General features: G+C 57.9%; 1 protein-coding gene across 1 annotated transcript in view; it reads right to left on the bottom strand.

Annotated features, from left to right (window-relative positions):
* Positions 1-22,603, bottom strand: part of SEZ6L (seizure related 6 homolog like) — a 34,054-nt gene that overhangs the window by 1,997 nt on the left and 9,454 nt on the right. Inside the window, 11 exon segments of the mRNA XM_058851772.1 lie at positions 81-272; positions 528-722; positions 1,821-2,017; positions 3,622-3,760; positions 3,846-4,040; positions 4,862-5,028; positions 5,688-5,853; positions 6,217-6,402; positions 6,856-7,048; positions 10,011-10,144; positions 10,770-11,618. Coding sequence (XP_058707755.1) covers positions 81-272; positions 528-722; positions 1,821-2,017; positions 3,622-3,760; positions 3,846-4,040; positions 4,862-5,028; positions 5,688-5,853; positions 6,217-6,402; positions 6,856-7,048; positions 10,011-10,144; positions 10,770-11,618 — 2,613 coding nt within the window.

Genomic DNA, 22,603 nt, shown 5'->3' with positions numbered 1-22,603 from the left:
CTGGCTGCAGGAAAGTTCCAACCAGGACCCCCAGAGAGGAGCTGGACTGCAGGGGAGCAGGAGAGACCACCCAGACTTACAGACGCAGTGCGGGAGCCGCGAGGTCCAGATGGGGGTCCCGGTCTCGCGGCTGTAGCAGGTGAGCAGGGAGCTGCCCTCCAGCACGAAGCCGGGGTTGCAGGTGTACTGGATGGTGGTGCCCACCAGCAGCACTGGGTCCGAGATGAGGCGGGTGGAGTGCTCCACCTCCCCCGGGTCCGTGCAGTACATAACTGGGGAGAGAGGATGGCTGAGCGGGGAGCCCCTCGGAACTGGGAACACCTCAGACCTGGGAGCCCCTCGGAACTGGGAGCCCCTCAGACCTGGGAGCCCCTCAGACCTGGGAGCCCCTTGGAACTGGGAGCCCCTCGGAACTGGGAGCCCCTCAGAACTGGGAGCCCCTCAGAGCTGGGAACCCCTCGGATCGGGATCAGTGCTGTTCCAGGGTGTGGGATGGGGACAGCAGCCCCTTCCTGTGGGGCACTTACTCTTTTCACAGAAGGGGGGGTCACTGCTCCAGCTGAGGTCCCACTGGCAGGTGAGGGTGTCACTGCCCACGATGTCATAGCCCGGGTCACACTGGTAGGTGATCTTGGCCCCTCTCACCAGCTCCGTGTGTGACGTGGTCTTCCAGCCGTTCTGGATCTCGGGCAGGTCGGAGCAGGAGTCGTTGCGGGACACCTCTGCAGCCAAGAGAGATCCTGGTTGTCACCCACCGAGCAGCACAGCCCTCCCCAGAGCCACCCCAGCCGGACACACGGCTCTCCCCAAGGGCCTGTCCCTCCCCACAGCTCTCCAGCCCCATGCTCCACAAATGGCACAGCTGGGCTGCGAGCAGCATCCCCTGGGCACAGGGAAAGGGCAGCAACGAGGGACAGGGGCTCTTTGAAGCCTCCCCAGCCCTGATCCTACAGGCAGGTAGAGGGCTGGGCTGGTGAAAATGGAGCAGTGTCTGTGCTGGGGTCAGGATAACCTGGGAACACTAGGCTCAGCTCCAGCTGCAGGTGCAGGAAAGGTGCCAGCACCATGGTCACAGCACAACTGGTTTGCTCACGGGAGGATTTGTTCCCTGCTTCCCCCAGGCTGGTTTGCTCAGGTGAGGGCTTGTGTCCTGCCCTCCCCAGCCCTGTGTGCTGCAGAGCACTGAGGAGGGCCCTGCAGCCTCCCAGGTGCTCTGCACTGCAGCTCCCTCCGTCTGTCGTAGCCAGGGCTTCCAGCAGTGCACAGAAAACATGTCTGGAAGGAGTCTGGCATGGGTAGCAGGGTGGGGGAGAGGCAGCCAGGGGCCACAGGGGATGGAATGCCCTTCCCAGTCCTTGTCCCTGCAGTGGGCAGGCACAGCTGCCCCAAAGGACAGTGGAACAGATGTCTCCAGGTGCAGTCTGAGCTGCTCTGGAGCAAAGAGATGGGAACATCCATCTCAGGAGCCCACCCAGGGACTGGCTTCAATGACCACCCCTGCCATCAGCTGCTGCCTGACAGGGTGTGTGTGGGGATCCTGCATCCATGTTCCCAGCAATTTCTTTCCCTCTAGGCCAGACCAGGGCTAAGAGGGACCAAAAACGCCTTGTTGCCAGCCTGAAGGAGGGGAGACATAGAGGGACACCCCAGAAGTGACTGACCCAGAGACTGCAGCTGGGCTGGGGCTTTGCAGGAGGTTCAGGGTGGGATGTGAAGGGGGTGTGGTACCACAGTGACCCTCCCTGCTTCCAGACCCTGCACCTGGACAGTCTGGGCTGGCTGTGTGTCCCATCCTCGCACCAGCACCCTGCTCCCCGTACCTATGTAGTTCATGATGAATCCTTGCCCCTTCCCAAAGATGAGCCCAGCAGGGTCCGAGTGGAACTGGATGGTGAGGTCGGGGCTGGAGGAGTAAAGCTTCTGGGGGCCGCTGCTGCCAACGTACTGCCCCAGGATGCGGGCGGAGAGCTCGTCCCCGTCGTAGATGGTGAGGATGTCGCTGTTGGTGATGTTCAGGCTGAGAGGAGAGTTTGGTGAGAGAGCAGCGTGTGCCGGGGGCCCAGGCAGGACACAGCAGGGACAGCCAGGTGACCTCCCCAGGGTCGCCTCCGTCCGGGGGGTTCGAGGCCGGGCGGTGCCGGCGGCTCCGGGGACCCCGCGCTTGGGAGCGCCGGTCCCGGCGGAGCCGCGCTTGTCCCCGCGGCCACCAGAGCGCAGTGGCGGCCCGCGGATGGCGGGGACGGCCGGGGACACCGGGCAGGGATGGCTGAAGCCTCCGTCCACCCTGGGAATGCGGCTGCCCTGGAGCCGAAGGGGATGGGGGGGGGTCTCGCTGCTCTCCCCTCGCTCCAAGGCCAAGGGCAGGGGATGGGTGCACACGCCAGGGGACACACTGGGAGGGTTCTCTGGGTGCCCGGGGCTGGCTGCGGGGGTGAACGATCACATCGACCCCGAGGGTGGGCAAAGGCACCCCTTCTCTGCTCTCTGTCCTGCCGTGTCCAGCCCAGCAAGGCTCCCCGGGGCTGGGAGCACAGTCGGCACCAGCGCCTGGAGGAACTGGGGCAGGGACAGCCCTCCTCCCCTTCCCTGCGGGAAAGAGGACCAGAGGAGAGCACCAGGATGCTCCCAGCCACACAGGAGATGCCTGAGCTGATCCCCAAACGTTTTATTAGGAATGATCTTGGAGGGAGCCCAGCTAATCCCCATGGCAAGCTGACATTTGTAGTAAATCTCTGCTTTCTGTCAAACACGATTTTCTCAGTGACATTTATGCCTGATGACTTCAAATCACTTGGCCTCCAGTTCTGCTCAGCCCAAGCACCCACAGAGCTGGGAGAGGTGTGCTGGGAGCTCCCACTTGGGATTTTATGGGGAGCTTTAAAATCTTTATGACTCTAAGCCTCTACTTGAAACACGTCCTCCTCTTGAAAACCCAAAATAGCATCAAAGGAGGCTCCCGCTGCAGCAGCAGCATTACCATGCCAAAAGCTCTCAGCCTGGCATTAGATCCCATTCCCTTCTGACCCCAGCATGTTCAGCCTGGCCTTGCTGGGTGGCTGTGCTCCCTTAGAGCCTGTATTTCACATTCAGCCCAAAGATTGAGCTGTTTCCATCTCATGGATGCCTCCAGGCTCTCCTAACCCCGCATGACCCAGTAGCACATGGCCACGTGCTGCTGTGGCACCACTCCCTGTGGAGAATTCCAAAGCCACTGGAGCAGCAATTAACTGCTGCTATGGATCGTGTAATGGTGCTTTGAACTCAGGGAGCGCCACTCAGGCCTGCCCAGGGTGCCAAGTGCTGTCAAAGAGGATTATGGAAGCTCTGAGGGGGAGAACAAGACATAGCAAGAGTCTTCCCTGTGAGGGAGGTGAGGCCCTGGCACAGGTTGCCCAGAGAAGCTGTGGCTGCTCCATCATTGCGGGTTGGAAGGGCCTTGGAGGAACCTGGAATAGCGGAAGGTGCCGCTGCCCATGGGAGATCAGCTTCAAGGTCCCTCCCACCCAAACTGTTCAGGGATTCTGTGATTCCATGGTGGAGGCGAGGGCAGCAGGATACTGCAGCAAAATGGGCTGAGCACTGCTGGGGCAGCGACAGACACTGAGCTCCTGGGCTACTCACAGCTGGATGTCCAGGAAGAGCCGCTTCTCCTCACCCACATGGATCCTCCAGATGCAATCCTCCCCCTCCGTGTAGGGCTCCGGCCAGTTGGGGGACAAGATCACCCCGGCCACGGCCGTCAGCTCCCCTCCGCACGTGGCTGTGGGGGCAAGGGGCAGGCAGGGCTGAGTGGGGGCCCAGGGCTGCTCACCCCACAGCCAGCAGCGCCCATGGGCAGGACTGACCTCGGCACAGAGGCTCCGTGTCATTCCAGTAGGGGTCCCGCATGTTGATGCACTCGATGACGGCGGGGCCCTGCTCCAGGGAGTGCCCGGGGTCACAGGTGAACTCCACGGTGGTGCCCAGGTTGTAGGTGGGGTCGGAGGTGGTGAAGTTCCCGTTCTGGATGTAGGGCTCGTAGCAGTGGCCCCGCTCAAAGGCTGGAAGAGATCCCTGTTAGCTGTGGGACACGGAGCTTCTCCTGTCTCGCTGAGCTTCCCTGGGTGACCCCCAGGCCCCGCTGCTGTCCCCATGAGAACCTGACCCCTGCATCCCCACCGTGGCCTCTTCCACCGGGTGTTTTACAGGCAATTAGGATTAACAACCATTTATCTGTTCTGAGCCATGCAGGCCTAACCAAACCCCGCTCCCATGGGGGATCAGCACTGGGGATGGGCTCTGCCAGGCACTGTGCCTCCTGAGCTGGGGATGCTGAGCCATCCACCCTGGGATTGCTGCGTGTTACTGAGCCTGCTCAGGCCACAGGGCTCCCGTGGGAATGATCCTACAGCAGGATCCACTTAAATGACAACGGGAGCTACAGAGGGGCACCAGGACAGCTGGGGACTGTGGACCTGATTTTCTCAGAACCTGAGAAAATTACAGGCTGTCAGTAGCTGATCTGTTCCCAAGGAAAAGTTTCTTGGGAGATCTCACACTCAAAGACAACATTTATAAACCATCTTATTTTCTCAGAACAGTCCTGGACAACTGTAAATAGCCTGTTTATCTCTTGTCCCACCAATGGGAAAAGAGGTGGCATTCTTTTGACCAACCATGTTAACCCTGTAGCATAAGACCCTATAAAAGCTGAAAAGTTCAGAGAATAAAAGCCCCCTTTTCCTAGCAACTCGTTCTGGTGCCTGCTATGAATCCACACTTCTACATCGTGTCCAACAGCGACAGGGGACAGCCAGGACCCTGCCTGCAGCCACGGCTGAGCCTGGCACTGCCCTCGGGTCCCGCCACGGGGACACAGCACCTTCGAAGCGGATGTTGAAGGCTGTGGCGGCCGCGGGCTCCTCGGCGCGGAAGTCGATCCTGATGGAGGAGCCATCGCTGATGACGCCCTCGAAGGGGACGCTGTCGGCGCGCAGCGAGTCGTAGAGCACGGCTGAGCGGTTGGTGTCCCCGCTGTACACCACCATCCTGCAGGACAGCAGTGACCCTGAGCCCCACCCAGTGAGGTGCAGCAGCTGGGATGAGCTGGGAGCATCCAGATTTTGGTATATCCTGGGCCCCTCTCTCCAGGATGGACATGGAGGGGCTGGAGCGTGTCCAGGGAAGGGAACAGAGCTGGGGAAGGGGCTGGAGCACCAGGAGCACCCGAGGGAGCTGGGAAAGGGGCTCAGCCTGGAGAAAAGGAGGCTCAGGGGGGACCTTCTGGCTCTGCAGAACTCCCTGACAGGAGGGGACAGCCAGGGGGGTCATGCTCTGCTCCCAGGGAACAGGGACAGGACCAGATGTGTCAGGGAAGGTTTAGACTGGATATCAGGGAAAATTTCTTCCCCAAAAGGCCTGACAAGATTGAAACAGGCTGCTGGGGGCAGTGGTGGTTCCCATCCTTGGAGGGGTTTAACAGCCATGTAAACGTGGAGACATGGTTTAGTGGTGGCCTCAGCAGTGCTGGGGGACAGTTGAACTCAATAATCTCAGGGGGCTTTCCCAACCCAAATAATTCCATTTTTCTATATTTAGTGCCCAGCAAAAGGTCCTGCTCCCCACCCCATGCAGAAGAAGCCCCTTGGAGCTCCCTGGAAACTCTCTGCAGTCTCAGGGCTGTGGGGAAACAGCTCCTGGAGCCTTACCTGTCCTTCTCGGTCAGCAGGAGCTTCTCGAAGTGCAGGTGCAGCTTCTGGCCCGGGGGTGCCCCGATGGCCCACACACAGTACATGCTGCCAGACTGGTTCCCGCTGTAGCTGGGGGACAGCACGCGGCCGATGGTGGCATTGTGGACTGTCCCTCCACAGGGAGCTGCAACAGAGCACAGCCCCGCTGGGATGGGCACAGGGACAGTGGCATTTGTGTCCCCCCAGCCCAGGGGTGACCCCAGTGTCTGACCCTCCTCAGAGTGCCCAGTGCACAGATCTCTTGCCTGGCTCTGCTTTGCTCTGTCTGTACATATTTATACTCACAAATTCCTATTTATACTCACACATAAAATCTTAATTTCCTTTCCCTTTGCTGCCTAATGAGGGGACAGATTCTGCTGTCACCGCCTGACCACCTGTGGCACCTCAGGCCATGCTCTCATCCCCTCCCAGGACCACGTTCATCTCATGGGGCAAAGAAAGGGACTCATGTTTCCCAGCCCCAGGGGCTGGGGTGTGCAGGTACCTGAGCAGATGGGCTCGGGGCTGCTCCAGTGCGGCCGGGACGCGTTGATGCAGGTCAGCATGCGGGGGCCCTGCAGCTCGTAGCCCAGGTGACAGTGGAAGTGAGCAATGCCACCCGAGTGCAGATCCATCACCGTCACGTCTCCAAAGTCAGGTCTCCGTGGGAAGTTGCAGCTCAGCATAAACACTGGGACAGGCACACATTGGGAGCTCGGGGCTCAGCTGCTCCCAGCCACCCCGTGGGGACGTGCTGGATGTGCCCACGTGTCACACAGACCAGCAGCAGAGCACCACCAACCCCCCACTGCTGCCGCTTCCCCACCTGTTACTGCTCTTGCCCAGACCCAGTTTCTATTTTAAAAATAATTTGCTGGAACTCATTTATTTTTTAAAGCTCTTCGAGGTAAAAAATAGACTGGCAGTGTGAGTGTGTGCAGGAGGAGCTGCTGCACGGGGACAGAAACGGGGCAAGGCGGGTGTGAGAGGCACAGCCAGCACAGGGCTGGGAACATCAGGGCACACTGACCCCTCTACCCTGGGCACAACACCTCCACCGATGCTGTGGGCACAGGCAGGGGGTGAAACAGGAGCCCACTGGTTTGGGATTGGCCCCAAACCCCTGCACCCATGTCACACTCACCCTGGTAGTGGAGCTGGAATGTCCCCACCACGTCGTCCTGGAAGGTGCGGAAGTAGACGGAGATGGTGTTGGTGGGGCTGCGGATCACCTGGCCTTCCACCAGAAGGGTTTGGTTGGCCAAGACCACCAGGGCATCTCCATCCACACCGCGGATGGACAGCACCTCCCCGTCTGACAGGTTCACACTCTTCACCTGCAGGGAGCAGAAACCTGTGAGCTGCAGGGACAGGTCTGTCTGTCACACAGACCCGCAGAGCATCGCACCAGAGCAGCGCTGCAACAAAACCAGGGCACTCCTCAGGGTTTGGTGCTCACCCCGTGCACCAGGAAACCTCCCCAGGATCCCTCACCCCACCGGGGAGCCACACAGCGAGTGCATCTAATGAGTAGTTCCGAAAGGCTTTAATTATTATTTGGAAATAGCTGAGCAGTAACCTCACATTTACATTTCACGTCCATTTAGCTTAATAAATGGGCTCATATTTCAGCAGAGAGATGCTCATCAGACCGTTTGTTTCCCTGAGTGTGCGAGGCCCGGGGCTCTATATTTAGCACCAGCCCAGCCGTGATTGGGAGCGCTCCCGACGATGTTGTGACTGGAGGGATTTGTGGCTGTTGTCGCCGCCGTGCCCACCTCCCCCTGGCACACAGGGCTGGGATGTGCCCTGCTCCAAGGGCATTGCATGGAGCCATCCCCAGCCCTCAGCATCCTGAGCCTGGTCCTCAAGGAAAATCCCTGGAAAAGCCCGTTCCTCACGGCAAAGCTGGATTAACATCCCCAGGCTAGTTCAGAGCATGCCTGGGTTCACCCCAGCCTGTGTTTCAATCCAAGAGGAGCTGATTCTGCCTTATTTTTCCAGCTGAGTTCTGACAGGGAAGAGCATTGTCTGGAGCATGGGCCACATGCAGCTCTGACCCCTAGCCTGCCCTAGGTCATTTCTTCTTTTCCAGGTATTGTCCCAAAAATGCATCCCCAGCATGGCCAGCATGCACTGTGGCTGGTGGGATGGCTCAGATCTGATTATTAATAAATGGGATGAATTGAGTGTTATTTGGGTGAATTATTTGGAGTCCAGGCATCCAAGTGGGCTCCATACGATGACAACAATTTCCCTCAGCTCCCACTGGGACAGAGCTTTGCTTCTCCATCTGGGTCTGGATCCCTGCAAAGATTTTTCCAAGGTGTTTCTAACAGATTTTGTTCTGCTTGAAGCCAAACCTGTTCCCCAGCTGGCTCCCTCCAGCGCTGGTGTCACCACGCACATGACACAGAGCCAAAACCACTCCGGGAAATTGGGAAGGGGATTTGGGGGAGCAGCTGGAGCGGGCAGAGCTCTGCAGAAGGGAGGAAGCTGGGGATCAGTGCTGGGTGCCACGGGACACACGCACACACACTCGGCTCCACCATCAGCCTCCCCTGGGTAAAGCCAGAGGAGCAGGGTGCCATTCCCGGTGCCAGCACCAGGCTGGCATTCCCAGAGGAGCCCGGAGGAACCAGCGAGTGCAGACGCTGCCGTGGCGCCGCGCCAGGGACCGTCAGCCCTGCGAGAGGGACCATATGTGTGAGCTCCTGCCAGGGGCTGGGAGCACAGGCTCCGGCTTCAATCACAGCCTGCACCGACAGCAGCTCCTCCAGAGCCTTGGGAAGGCAGGAGGGATCCTCGAGTCAGCCTGCCAGCCTCGTTCACCCACTGGAAAAACCTCTTTAGGGAAATTCTATTTCCTGCCAAGAAGATTCAGGAATTTTAAAAATAAATATAATTTCACGAAGCATTGGGAGAGCTGGCTGCTCCCCGCTCCCAGGGCTGCCCTGGCACAGGCAGGGACACGGCTCTCCCTGGAATGCTGTGAGGGGTGCAGGGAGGGGCAGGGAGCTGAGCAGGGACCCTGAGCTGGGTAAGAGGCAGCACCTCCCCACTACAGGGGCTGGGAATCAAATCCAAACCCCTCCGAGGGGACCCCATACCCCACAGCCCGGGTTCTGCAGCGCCTTTCCTTTGGAATTCACCTCCCAGCCCCGAGCCCATGGTGCTGCAGCTCGGGGCACTGCCAGCTGCAGATGAGGCCATGCTCCACCAGCACCGACCTGCTGTTGTGATTTAATTTGTCTGAAACACTCCGAAGATCAGCAAAGCAAAATGCAAAGCTTGGGGGGGTGGAGAGGCCAATTTTATGCTCCATTAAAACCTCAGCTCGCAACGGAGTGAGGTCAGGAGTGGTGTCACCTGATGGATTATGGACAGAGGCGAATTTACAGCGGAGCAGCCTGTCTTTAGCACCCTGTGGATCCGAGGAGACAGTTGCTGTGTCCAGATACTTTTCCACTGCCATGGAAAAGCGGCTGAGCTGCTCAGACTCTCCTGTGCTCAACCTGCACCACTGCTGCTCCCAGGGCAACCTCCCCACCAGGGCTGGCAGCCACAGCAGCCTCGTGGCCTGGGGGCAGCCCCTGCCTGTGTCCCCAGGGGACAGTGGGGACAGCCCCTGGAATTCCTGCTCCTTTTAATGCACACTTTTAATTACACAAATTCAAAGTGAAGGGATTTTAATTGGATGCATGGAGGAAACACAAGAAGAAAGGGATTGCAGGGAACATGGGGACCCTGGGCTGGTTTGACCTGGAGAGTGTTTGGAATGTGCAGAGGTGCCTGCCCTGCCTGCAGCCTCACCAGGCTGAGGGATGCTCATTTCAGGGGGAGCTGGTGTTGCAGTGGTGCACATCAGCTTGGGTGAGACCCCCTGCTCTGATGGGTGGGCATTTGCCAGGCACCTGTGACACCCAGAGAAGGAACCAGGGTCACCGTCCTGGGCTTCCTGCACCCTCAGAGCCACCCAAACCCCTCCCAGAAAATAGGGGGTGCAGAGGGCAGGGAGCTGGTGGCCCCTTCCCATCAAGTGCCTTTTTAACAACCTGCTGCCAGCTCCTCTTGCTTAAATTAATTGCGTGACATTTAAAGAGCTTGATCATCGCTGACATTCAGGATGTTCCAGCTCCCTCCTAGAGTTCATTTATTACAAAGCCTCAGAAAAATCTACTTTTTCCCCGGGAAGGGGTATTTCATCAAGTGAAAGTGCCCAGGGCAGAGGTGCCCAAGGCTTTGCTGCAGTGACCAGGGGGGTCTGGCAGTGGGGATGCCCCCCAGGGCACGGCTCACCTGGAGCTCGACGCCGTAGCCGGTGTAGACGGTGACATTGTAGGTGCACTGCAGGTACCCATGCAGGGGCAGCGGGGGGTAATCCGTGGAGTCGATGTAGCCCTCGGGGTCGTGGAAGCTCATGCTGCAGAGCACTGAGGGGACACACAGAGGGGTCACACCGAGGGAACTTCCCTCACACACCCCAAAACCCAGCAGCCCAGTCCCTGCCCCATCAGTGATCCCATGGAATTACAGAATCCCAGAGTGGTTTGGATTGGAAGGGACATTAAAGCCCAGCCCCTGCCATGGGCAGGGACACCTCCCACTATCCCAGGTTGCTCTAAGCCCCATCCAGCCTGGCCTTGGACACCTCCAGGGATCCAGGGGCAGCCACAGCTGCTCTGGGCAACCTCTGCCAGGGCCTCACCACCCTTACAGGGATGAATTTCTTCCCAATATCCCATCTAACCCTGCCCTCTGGCAGCGGAAAGTCATTCCTCCTTCCCTTAACATTCCAAGCCCTTGTCTAAATTCCCTCTCCAGCTCTTTAGGAACTGGAAGGAGCTCTATGCACTTCCTGGAGCCATCTCCCAGCTGTCCCAGCCTTTCCTCATTGCACAAGTGTTTCATCCCTCCAATCATAAAGTGCATGAAGAGCAGAAGATTTTAGGCAGCCCCCAAACCTGGGTGGTGGCCTGATTTTGGGGGGGGGGGCCCTGCCTAAACACAGGCGTGCTCCCCACCGGTGCCATAGCCCCGTGCCCGTGCTCAGCTCACCCGGGGTGGGCTCCGTGGTTGTGACAGTGGTGGTGACGATGGTGCTCGTGGTGGTTTCCTGGCTCTCCTCCGCTGCAGAGCCGTGTGCGTCCCTCTCCGCGCTGTTTGTTGGGATAACGGCAGCGCCAGCGGGAGCAGCCGTCGGAGCCTCTCCGGCATCCCCAGAGCTGCCAGGGAAGGGCCGGGGCAGGGCTGGGGGCAGGGTGGAAGGGGAGATCTGCAGCGTGGGGCGGCTGGTGGTGGCCTGGTCCCCCCAGGGCAGCTCGGGGGGGCCCCGCTCTGTGTCCTCTGCTGACACCCGTGGCCCTGGGGCGGCCGTGGGGAGCCTGGAGCTCCGTGGGCTGGCTGGGGAGGCAGTCCCGGGGGGCCCTGCCAGGGTGGGCTTCAGCCTTGGGTGCTTCCTTCCTGTATTTACTTGCTTTAGAGTCGGTGGCTTTTTCTTAACGGGGGGAGTTTGTTTGGCAGCAGGTCTGGGGGCCGTAGGCAGGAGCGGTGTGGTCTCCTCCGCTGGCGCGGCTTCGTCCTCCGGGGCCGGCAGGAGGTTGAGGGCAGTGCCCTGCCCGAGCTGCCCAGCTCCAGGGGCTGAACCCACGGCATGCCCAAAATCCTCAGCTCCACCAGTCAAAGCCGTGCCGTGCCCGAGCTCCGCAGCTCCACCGCCTGTCTTCCCCAGCGGCTCATCCGCAGCGAGAGGGTCCGGGCTGGCCGGCACCAGCGCTGCCCCCGATCCGCTGTCTGCAAAAAAACAGGGGAAAGTGGGGCCTGGGCAAAGCTGGGCACGAAATTAGAGCTGTGCTGCCGGTGTGAAATCAGCCCCCTGGGAAGCTGTGGCTGCAGGAACACCCACCACTTCCCAAAGAAAGAACCACCGGCCCCCACAGCACAACACACCCGCCTTGGCAGAGCCCCCTCAGGCAAATCCGTGCTGGGAAAACCCAACCCAACTTCTGTTGGGAACAGGGATGGGCAGGAAGGAGCGAGTGACCAAAGCCACCCAGCTCCACTCTGGCCAGGGGATAACTACATAAATACAGATTTATCCACCACCGTGGGGTGACTGGGCTGTGATCCATGGGCTGGAATTCATCGTGAGCTCTGTGAGACACGCAAAGAGCTCCGAGAGTCAACGCTTTCCATGGAAACAGCAGTTGCCAGGGAAAGCACTTAATGCAGGGTACTTAAAGACCGTAATTCCAGCCCCCTCGTGTCCCCTGGGAGGGTTTGGAGCCCCCCAGAATGCAGGGCCCCCGTCCCTCTGGGGGCATGGGGTGTCTGCAATCCCCCAGCCCCGCTGCTGGCCTGGGGCTGCCCAGGGTCACGCTGCCCTTGGTGGCTGCACACGAAGGTACCGAGCGACCCCTAACCCAGCTGGGGCTGCTGTGACATGCCCGTGGTGGCAGCCAGGCCACCAGAGCACCAGCTCTCCATGGGATGGGGGCTGGAGCAGCACTCAGGGAGTCAGGAGTCTTCCCAAGCAGACTCCAGACAAACCTCGGCTCACCTCGGTAGCGCAGGTGCCTTAAACAAAAGCACAACTCTTGGGTTACATTTTAACTTGTTTTCTGTTTCAAATTCTGCTGATTAAGGTAAGACTGGAATGAAAAGAAGGGAGAAAAATGGAGCTTTTGTATGTGAACCCTGAAGCACAGGCACACTGCTGGGTGACACCACCCAGGGGGCCGAGGGAGGGCACAAGCAGCCTGTGCAGAGGGGCTGAGCAGTGCCTGAAAAACTGACTTTGCTCCATCTTCTGGAAAATAGAAGCAGTTTCTGGCAAGAACCAAAGATAAGGAACAGGGAAAGGCAAAAGCTGGTGAATTAGCCTCAAGGATGGAGCTGCCAAAACTCTTGGCAGTCCCTACACTGCTCCTTGGTCCCAGACACTCTGCTGGTGCCTGGGCTGGTCCTTTGCCCCTGGGACAGATGGGGACAGAGCTGTGCCTGCCCCAAGCCACTGCACCCTGCTGCCACTACCCTGCTGCACCAGCAAACCTGTCCTGGCCCCCGAGGGCCTCCTGGCCTCTCCTGCCATTTGCCACAAGTTAAAACATTAATTCCTTAATTAGAAAGTGTAAACCCATCACCAATTCCCTGAGTGCATTAGGGGACATTTCACACACATCATCTGCAACCATCAGCTCTGAATAATCTCCCCCCAGGAAGGTTTGGGTGCCTCAGTGTCCCCACACTTCTGCAGAGCCAGAGCAGGAGTTTCCACACCTTCTGCTTGTTGGTATCTCTGCTTCCCTCTCCATCCCACCCTGGGTTGATCTTGGCCTCCACGGGCACCCTGCCTGGGCCGATGGGGGAAATGTCCCCAAGGCTGTGCCTGTGGCAGCTCTCCTTCCCTGAGAAGTTTCCTAGATCTCTCCTGGGCTCTTCTCTTCCTCTCCCATCCCAAGGCAGGGAGGAGCAGTCGCTGTTTGCTCTCCCATGGCCCAGGTGACACTTTCAGGGCTCTGCAGCAAAAGGTTTTTCCCATGACAGGAGAAGATGGGGCTCTCAGACAGGGGGGAGGAAGCACAGCCCTGGCAGGGCAGGAGGCTCACTGGCCAGTGGGACATGCTGGGACACACTGGGACATGCTGGGACACACTGGGACACGCTGGGACATGCTGGGACATGCTGGGACATGCTGGGATATGTTGGAACACCAGCTCACAGCAGGAGTCAAGGATACTGAGTCCTTAAAACCCACACGTTCCCAAAACCACCAACCCAGGATCCCGGGGTTATTTGTCATGTGAACCCTAATTCTTAATGGATTGTGCCTTTAAACCATCTTTTATGCCTTTGGAAAGCTGACTAATTCCTTATTAGATCCTTTGCCAGGATGCATTTACTCGATTCTGTCCTTAACAAAGCATGAAATAAAACACTCTGTAAAGCGGGTCCTTAATGAGACACTAAACATGCTGCAGTTTGTAAAGGGCAAATGCGCATTCCAGGGGAAGAGAGGGCGGAACACAGCCAGGATGGAGCAGGGGAGGGGCAGGAACAGGGCCCTGGCATTCGGGATCGATAAGGGCTTTTTCTGCGTTATCAGAAAGAGAATTGATCGTCGATCTCAGCTCCTGATTGATCACCATCCCCAAACCCGAGCTGTGCTCCAGCACCTCCCTGGGCTGCCAGACCCTGCTCCCTCCCCATGGAGCTCGGTGCTGCCCCACAGCCCCCACAGCCCCCGGGTAGCCCCTGCCCTCTCACTCCTGCCCAGGGACTATTTGGGAAGCAGAACAGAGTGGCCCCATCCTCAAGGAAGGGTTGCAGTGGGTGTCCGTGTTTGCAGGGCCAGGGTGGGCTTTGGTAAGGTCCTTCCACCCTGATCCGAATTCCAACAGCCGTTCTGCCACCTCCAAGGCCCCCATGGGGTGACAGTGGCCACACAGGAGCCTCCCCAGCTGCTGAAACCCCTCCTGCTCTGCACCAATCCAGAGCTGCTGGAAGAGAAATGATCACGTTTGACCTTGATCTAATCTGCCACAGCAGCTCTGGAGGAAATAAGCGCTATGGAGATGCACAAGGGCTTTATCTTGTATCTCCATCAGGAGCTCTCCGCTTCTCCAAATCCATGGAAATCCTGCACCCCTCGCCAGTCCAGCGAGGCACCGGGGGCTCTGCGGGGCAGCGTGGGCACAGCAGCTGCTCCTGCAGGGTGGGCCAGGCAGGGCCGGGGCACTCTGGAGCACAAAGTGACCTTAACACAGAACGGCAGCTCGTCTGCAGGTCTATTCTGGGCTGTGCCTGGATAGCGGCTGTGTGCAAACACCGCGCAGGAAGCCGGGCTCCGGGGAGGATGTCTCCAACCAGCCTCAGCCCCCGCGGTTTATACTTAGCCGAGGAGGAAGCGCCGGTGCCGAGCCTGGGCTGTGTGTGGGAGCTGCCAGAGGGGCACAGCCCCATCCCAGGGCTGGGGTGGTGGCACCAAGCTCTGGAGAGGCAGCAGGATGGGAGGGGTGGCAGGGCAGCGGCTCCCGGAGCATCTCCTCTCACCCAGACACAGCACTGGGTGTTTGGGGGCACCAAGCACCCGCCCACCTGAGCAGCGATGGCACAGAGGCACCAAAATCGTTCTCCCCAGCCCCAAAGCTTCATCCCCATGCAAGAGGGTTCCCGGGACCCCCAGCCAGGCCCGTGTCCCGTGGGCAGCCGTGGCCAGCACGCAAGTGGTGCTCCTGTGGCACCAGGAGAACCTGATTGCCAAGATACCTCAGCCAGAGGGGCTTAGAGGAATTAGAGAGCTGCAAATGCCTGATAAAAGGATGCTGGAATAATCACAAAGGCCTCGTTTCGCTGCTGTGCTCCTGAAAGAGCCAAAGCAGGAGTAGCCGTATCACGGCTCCCATTACTAATGCCGATGGTATCGCCCTGAGCACTGCTCCAGGGAGGGCAGCTGGATTGCTCCAGCTCAGGAATCATGTCCAGAGAGGTTTAGGATCTGATTGTGGCAGAAATGAATAAAGCTGATCCAGGCACTATTAATGGGAGTGTTCAGCTCTGCCTGTGATGGGCTCAGACACTTTCATGGGTGCTGGGCTGGGCTAATCCTGCCCGGAGCTGCTGCTGGCATCATATCCAAGCCCTTGTGGAGAGCTGGGATTTATCCTGCACTGCCCAGCACCCTCTGCACACAGGCTGAACCCCTGGAGTTCCTCATTCCCACATGGTCAATGCAGGGGTGCCATGAACCTCTGTGGAGAAACGGGAACACTCCTGCTGGGGATGAGTTCATCCAGGGCTGATCCAGATCTTGGATAAAGCAGGGAGGTGTAGGCCAGGTCCTGGTGCAATCCTTCATCACCAGGGGGCTGGGGGGTGGGAAGGGGCATCCTGGGCACCTTCTGCTCTCCCACCTCTTCCCACACCGATCTCCAGCGAGTGCAACACACATTTCATCCTCAGGGAGGAAAACAGAGGGTTTGGGTGGGGAGGGGGCATCTGAGAAAAAGCAGGTTGTGTCCATCAAAACACTTGGCTGCGATCGGTTTGGTTTCAGACTTTCAAAGCTTTTGGCCTTGAATCTTGAGGAGCAGAAAAACCTTAATGGAAGCAATCTTTCACTCCCCAAATGTCCCCGCAGGCGGATGCAGCCTCGGAGGCCGCCTGCCTCCAAGCAGGAGATGCGAATCCCAGGTTCTGCAGTTACACTTTCAGCAGATTAAGTTTTTCCAACAGGAAAGGAAAAAAAAAGTTTTCCTCAAGAGCATCCTGTCAGCTCCCCCTCTAAGCAAATAAAACCGTAGCAATCCCATCTGGGTGAGTCATCCCCGTGGGAGCTCCAGCCGGATCCGGGGCTGCCCGCGGCACCGCGAGTTTCGGAGCCGCTTTCCCAGCAAAGGTGAGACAGGGACGGGAGGGCTGTGGATGGATTTCAGCCTAATGTTCAGAAAAGAGAAAGCTGTTCTCATCTCTGGCACAAGGATGAAGGAGCAGTGCCTGTCCCTGGGTCCTGCCCGCTGTGGGTGACACTCTGGAATTGCTGGGAGCCTCCAGACTCCAATGGGAAAACCTGGACTGTTGCATGCAGCAATTAATGGGAGATAATCCAGAATTAAAAAGATACCCAGCTTTTGTCCAGGAAGACAGTGCAGCAGAGAAAGTTTGGAGTTGTTTTCCTCCCATGCCAGGGGACAGCTGGCTGTCCCTCCTGGGCTGTCCCTTTGTGCCACATCCTCTGCAGGCCGGGTGTGACCAACACCTCGCTGATTTGATGCTGTTCTGGACTCAGGCTGGGATGCAGCTGTGTGCTGTGATTCCTGGGGCAGAAAGGGGTCAGGACTCTTTTCTTTCCATTCCCATGAATTTCCCAGTGCCACAGAGACTCCGCTGGCCCCTGGGGAGTTTCGTATCTGCTTTAAAATGCTGTTAAATTGCCCATGTGCAGGGGTTTATTTATGCTCATAGGACTGTGGACTGAATATTTCATTTTAAAATTTACATCTGTGTCACTCGAGATGCTCAAATAAGGTTGCCATGGAAACCCCTCATTACTGGGTGAGGATGCTGGCAGTGGTGCCCAGCCCGAGGAGCCGTGGCCGGGAAGGACCAGGCTCTGCTCCCACTGCCCACCCAGCTCCCACACCCCGTGGCAAACCCATCTCTGCTGGGAAGGGCAGAGAGGAGAGAACCATGGAATCATCAAATCCTGGAGTGGTTTGAGCTGGAAGGGACCTTAAACATCACTTCATCCCCCCTGCGTGCCACGGGCAGGGACACCTTCCACTAAACTGAGTCACTCCAAACCACGTCCAGCCTGGCCTTGGGCACTTCCAGGGATGGATGGAAGAGAGGTGTTCCACCAACTCCAGCTCTGAGCTGAGGGGCTCAGGGACCTGCTGTGCTGGCAGGGGACACAGGGCTGGGACATGGCCCAGGGGACACCAGACACCCAGAGCCCTGGGACGAGACAGGGGGAAATCCCCCCAAACTGACCATGGGCGAGGGGGGTCCTGCTCCAGGTGGGAGCAGGGGCTTTGGGCACTGCTGCAGGTGGGGGCAATATTCCAACAGCAAAACACTCCTGGAAACCTGCTTTAGTGGCAAATCGATCCTGTTTGTGCCTGACTGGAGAATCCACACTGCCTGTGCCTGGCTGGCTGGACTCGGGAGCAAGGACACCACAAGGAACACGGGAATTAAACTCACAAACCTCTCCCCCCTCTCCCAGCACTCGGGAGGAGCTGTAACTGCTCTAACGATCCACGCAGCCCTGACAGATGCTGGGAAATTACACACTTCTCCGAGCTAGGAGGAAAATGGATTTTCCTCCCCACTGCTGCTCCACGGAGCTGGAATCAGTGAGGCTTTGACTCCCAGGTGTCTGTTCTGGCCACGCCAGCTCTGCACAGGCACCTGTGGCTTTGGGCCACCTGCCCATGGTGGCCTGGCTCCACAGTCTGTGTGTCCCCAGCCCTGGCACCCTGCACTGCAGCATCACCCCCAGCACGGCCTAAATCCCCAGGGATGAGCCCAGCTCCTTCCCGAAGGAATGTGGGAGGAGCAGCAGCAGAGAAGGAGGAAGAGGAATTTAAGAGGCTCATCCAGTTATAGAGAAATCAGGAGATTTGCAGCATGGAAGTGATACAACCTGTGCTGTGCTGGCTGGATCCCCCTGTGTCCCCAGCTCATGGGGGCAGGAATTATCCTGGTATTCCAGGACCAGGCAGGGGAGCAAAGTCATCAGGGAGAGAGGAAGTTTGATGCAGGTGATCATCTGAGTTTATCACAGGGTTTTGTGGTACCAAGTGTAAGAAAGGCATATCTGTGCCTTGTTGCAGGCAGACAGATCTGGCTGAAAGGAATTAACAGGCTGGGTTGGAGGGGGAATTCGTTGTTTTGGAAGTTCATTAGGAAAGAACTTTAAAGATCATCCAGTCCCACCCTGTTCCATGGGCAGGGCCACCTTCCACTATCCCAGGCTGCTCCAAGCCCCGTCCAACCTGGCCTGGGACACTTCCAGCCAGCTGGGACAGCCAGAGGGATGAAGGAGAGAAAGATGATCCCTCCTGTGCCTCTGCTGGGCTCCCCAGCTGGAATGTTCACTCCTCAGGGCCCACCTGGGGAGAGGAAATCGAGTGTTTTGGCAGCTTTTCAGGCTACAAATTGCAGAGGGGGAAGAGAAGCTCCTTCTTTCTTCGCCAATCATCCAGCCCAGCCGTCTACATCAGGGCATAAAATTAAATGGGTTCCTAAAGAGAGAGTATATTTAGCTACAAAACCCCGTTCTAGTCAGCTCTCTGCAGCTAAAATAATTAATCTCCCATCACTGTTAAGATGCAGTGGAGCAGATCTGGAGAAGCGAGTGCTGGGATTAACTCTTTGGGAGCAGGTCAGCCCTGCGAGAGCAGCTCCTGCTCCGCTCCTGCTGTGATGCCAAGGGAGATCCTGGGAGCTCCCGGGGACTCCTGGGGGTCCTGCCTGGCTGGTTCTGCTCAGCTGTGCCCCCCCTGCCATGCCAGCACCTCTCGGTGCCAGTGCTGCAGGAGCCGAGGGCTTGGCAGGGGTGCTGTGCCCTGGCACTGCCTCTCGGGGGATGGAGGGGATCCAGGAGGGATGCAGGAGTGGGCTCAGCCAGATTCCCCGCTCCTGGGGACACTGGGAAACACTGGATACACAGCCCTGAAACATCTGGAGGGACAAAGTTGTCTGATTACTGTCGCTGCCTGTTCCTGTGTCTGGCCACAAGTCCCTGATGGGCTCACTCTGGGGCAGTCACATCCGTGGAATTCGCGGCTATTCCCAACCTCCTCTGCTGTCCCACCTGTTCCCAGCTGGGTTTGATTCCATTTCCAGCCCAGCACTGGAAATAGGAGGTGACAGCGTTGGGGGTGCAGGTGAGCAGAGCAGCATCACAGCCCGGCTCTCCCAGCTCCTGCCTGAGCTCCCAGCGCAGCCCCTGCAGCAACTGGGGGAGAGCTGAGCTGCCTCTGCTCAATCTGCTTGGCAGCTCTTTATTCTCCTTTCACAGGATGTAACAGGAATCACAGCGTGGCTCCGGTCCAGGCTGCCGAGGGAGGAGCAGGGGCTGGCAGCACCTCGGGGGTGTCACTTGTCCCCTGTGGCAGCAGGGCAGGACGTGGCCTCAGCACTGCTGCCCATGGCTGCTCTCCTCTGTGTGTTTGTCCAGGGATACCCCAAAAATGTATTTTTTTGGGTGCCTTAAAAGCTGTCCTGGGGCATCTTGAGGCAGGATTTGAAGCCCATCAGGTCCTGGCCACCTTGCCAAGGTGGAGAGGTGCCTCAGAGCAATGAGGGTGGCACAGGTGACATCTGGCACAGGGCACACATGGAGTTTTCTGTTCCCACCATGGGATGCAGCTGCTGGGATAACGCAGGGCAGAGGCAGCAGAGCTGGAGCTGTTCAGGATGAGGGAATGGCACAATCTGGGCATTCCCCATGCCCCAGGCCATGCTCCCAGCCAGGGGCAGGGCCTGGTTCTCCCTCCTGGGCACCAAGCGTGGTCCCTGCTCGGGCAATGTGTCAGGGCAGGCTTTGGCATCACTTGTGTCCCTCTTTGCAGGGGGAATCTTTTCCCCAGGCAATGATCTTCTTTGCGTTTTCTCCCCTCACCGAGGCCACGTAGGAACCGTGCAGGCCCTGGTGCTGCCTGGTGCCCTTGAAAAGACCCTGCTGCCTGCTCTGAAATGATGCAGCTCGGGTGCCTAATGACTCCTGACAGCTGGGGAAGGGCCCTGCTGCTGGCAATCGGCGAGGCAGGGACAGGGAGGGTTACTGATGGCTGTGGTTATTACACTTATTGGGCTCCATCGATCAGGGGCTGTGCACCGAGGCTGGCAGGATCTGGGGCACAGCCCAGCACTCCCCGTTCCTGCTGCCAGCCTCGGAACTGCCCAGGATGGCTGAGAGGTGAGGCACACTGGGCTCCCAAATGCTCTTCCACAGCCTGGAGCGGTGCCAGATGTGATCAGAGAAGCACAGAATCCAGAAAGGTTTGGGTTGGATGGGCCTTTAATCCATGCAGCTCCTCCCCATGCCATGGGCACCTTGCACAGACCAGGATGCTCCAAGCCCCATCCAGCCTGGCCTTGCTGCAGGTTGTCACCCCCTCCATTCCTTGGTTTTGCCTTCAAAAAAAACAAGCAATATCCTGCATTTCGTTGCTGGATCCTTTTCATGTCAGGCCAGTTTGGGGGGTGGCAGCAGAGCAGCTCCACTGGCACATCCTGCCAGCAGCTCCATATGGGAACTGCAACCCCCAGCACATCCCCGTGTCCAGCCCTCAGCTGTGCCCCTGCCCTGGCTCACTCCTTCAGGAACAAACCCCTTGGCAGACAAGATATGGCTGAAATTCTATCTAGAACGTTTCAATTTTTTTTCTCACTAAAACCAGAGTCGTTCTGGGGGGCAGAGCAGCAGTTTGAGGCTGGCACAGCCTTGCCCCCCTCCTCTGTGTCCCAGACCCTGAGACCACCCAGCCCAGCCTGGGGCCATCCCTGAGCTGCTGCTGGTGCTGCTCAGCCCTCACCTCAGACCCAGTGACACTGGTTTTTATATAATTAATTGTCAGCTGTATCAGCCATCAGTGATTTGTGTTTTAAAGATGGCCTGGCAGAACTAATTCCATCGCTGCACGATGCTGTGCTGGATGATGATAACCCATGTACAGCTTCTCCCACGGAGCCTCATGACGAGCTGCTGTGCTTTATTTTAATTAATACAGATAGCAAATATATTTCCATTAGCCATCAGAATGTCAGGAGAGAAGCAGGGTCCTCCTCCATGGGGAGCAGCAGCTTCGCTCCTGGGGCTGGGTGCAGTGCCCAGCCCTGCTGGGTCCCCTGCTCCAGCCACCTCCTCATCCCTCTGCATCCCTCCTCATCCTCCTGCATCCCTCCATATCCATCTCCATCCCTCCATATCCATTTTCATCCCTCCTCATCCTCCTGCATCCCTCCATATCCATCTCCATCCCTCCACATCCATCTCCATCCCTCCACACCCATGTGCTCCCACACAGGGCAGAGTTTGCTCCCAGCCCTATATGGGTGGCACCATCAACCCTTGAAAACCAGGCTTTTTGAGGGAATTAAAAGCTGATTTAGCCCTGCTGCTCCACGCATGCTGGGAGCTCCCATCCAAAGCTCTGCTCCCTCTCCAGCACAGGAGGACACACAATTAGCAGGCACGTTCTCAGATTTAGAACAATTAAACTGGCTCCCTGGTACTTCTGATGAGCGCAGCCCCTTGTTCCCCGGGGAAGGAACAGCCTTCCTTGACCTCTGCTCTATTATTCTGTTTGATTGATCTGAATTCCATCAGAAAGGATAATGACAGGCTTTGGTGGGGGGCTGCAAGAACACTGGGAACAGAGGACAACGCTTTGCCCAGGGCTGCAGTGCCCAGCTAAAGATTCTGACGGGCTGTGGGACACCCAGACCCCTCTCTGTGCCCAGTGCAGCACCCACAGAATCCCTGGATTCTCCAAAATTGAGGAATAGAAGGATAAAAGGATATCATAAACATGCAAAGAGGGCTTGGCCAGCAGACAGGGTCCCACCTGTGTCACCTTCCCCTGTGCCCATGGGGTGTTGCTGCCACCGTGTTTACCTTGGGAACAGCTCCAAGGATGCTGATGGAAAAGCATCTCCCTTGTAAGGCACTAGGCAATGTCACTTTCTTCTATCCCCCCAAATTCCCTAAACAACAAAATCAAAAACCCACACATGGAAGGGATCCAGCTGTTCCTGAGTCACAGCTGGGTTAACAGAAAGCCCTTAAACCTCACCTGGACGGTCGTTTGTACCCTCAGCTCTGCCTTGGGGGTGTTTTGGGGGGGAGCTGGGCCTGCTGCAGAGCCTTGAACTTTCTCCTGGGCAGCTCCTTGGTCTCCTGTCGCTGCTGGCTGGGCAGATTTCCTCCTGATTTCATTTTTGACCCACCCTGGGGATGGGGAAATGTGGTGAGGAGGGACCTGGCTCTTCTCCCCGGCAGGTAATGAATGGGCCAATTACACAAACCCGTGTGCCACCCGCCTGGGATGAGGGGTTTGTCACTGCTGCCATTGTTTATGTTCCTAGAGGGTAATCGTAATTTTTAATGTCCTTTTGATAGCAGTGTAGTATGATTAAAACAGGCACATCTGAGACATAAATCTGGGTTTAAGCACTGCCTTTTTGACACACAATGCTCGGGGATCCTGGGCTGTGCTCTGGCAAAGCAGAGGTTCAGCACCACCCTGGCCACCACCCCGGAGGGATGCTCACATCCTGCCCCGGGGGCTCAGCAGAGCCTGGAGCAGCAGCTGGATGGAGGCAGGAGGTGCCAGGCTGGGGCTGTTGGCTCCCGATAAACACAACAGCTGATTTCCTGGGAG

Source organism: Poecile atricapillus, chromosome 16, assembly GCF_030490865.1.
Source record: "Poecile atricapillus isolate bPoeAtr1 chromosome 16, bPoeAtr1.hap1, whole genome shotgun sequence".
Taxonomy (NCBI): domain Eukaryota; kingdom Metazoa; phylum Chordata; class Aves; order Passeriformes; family Paridae; genus Poecile; species Poecile atricapillus.
This window is presented reverse-complemented; position numbering and strand designations above follow the sequence as displayed.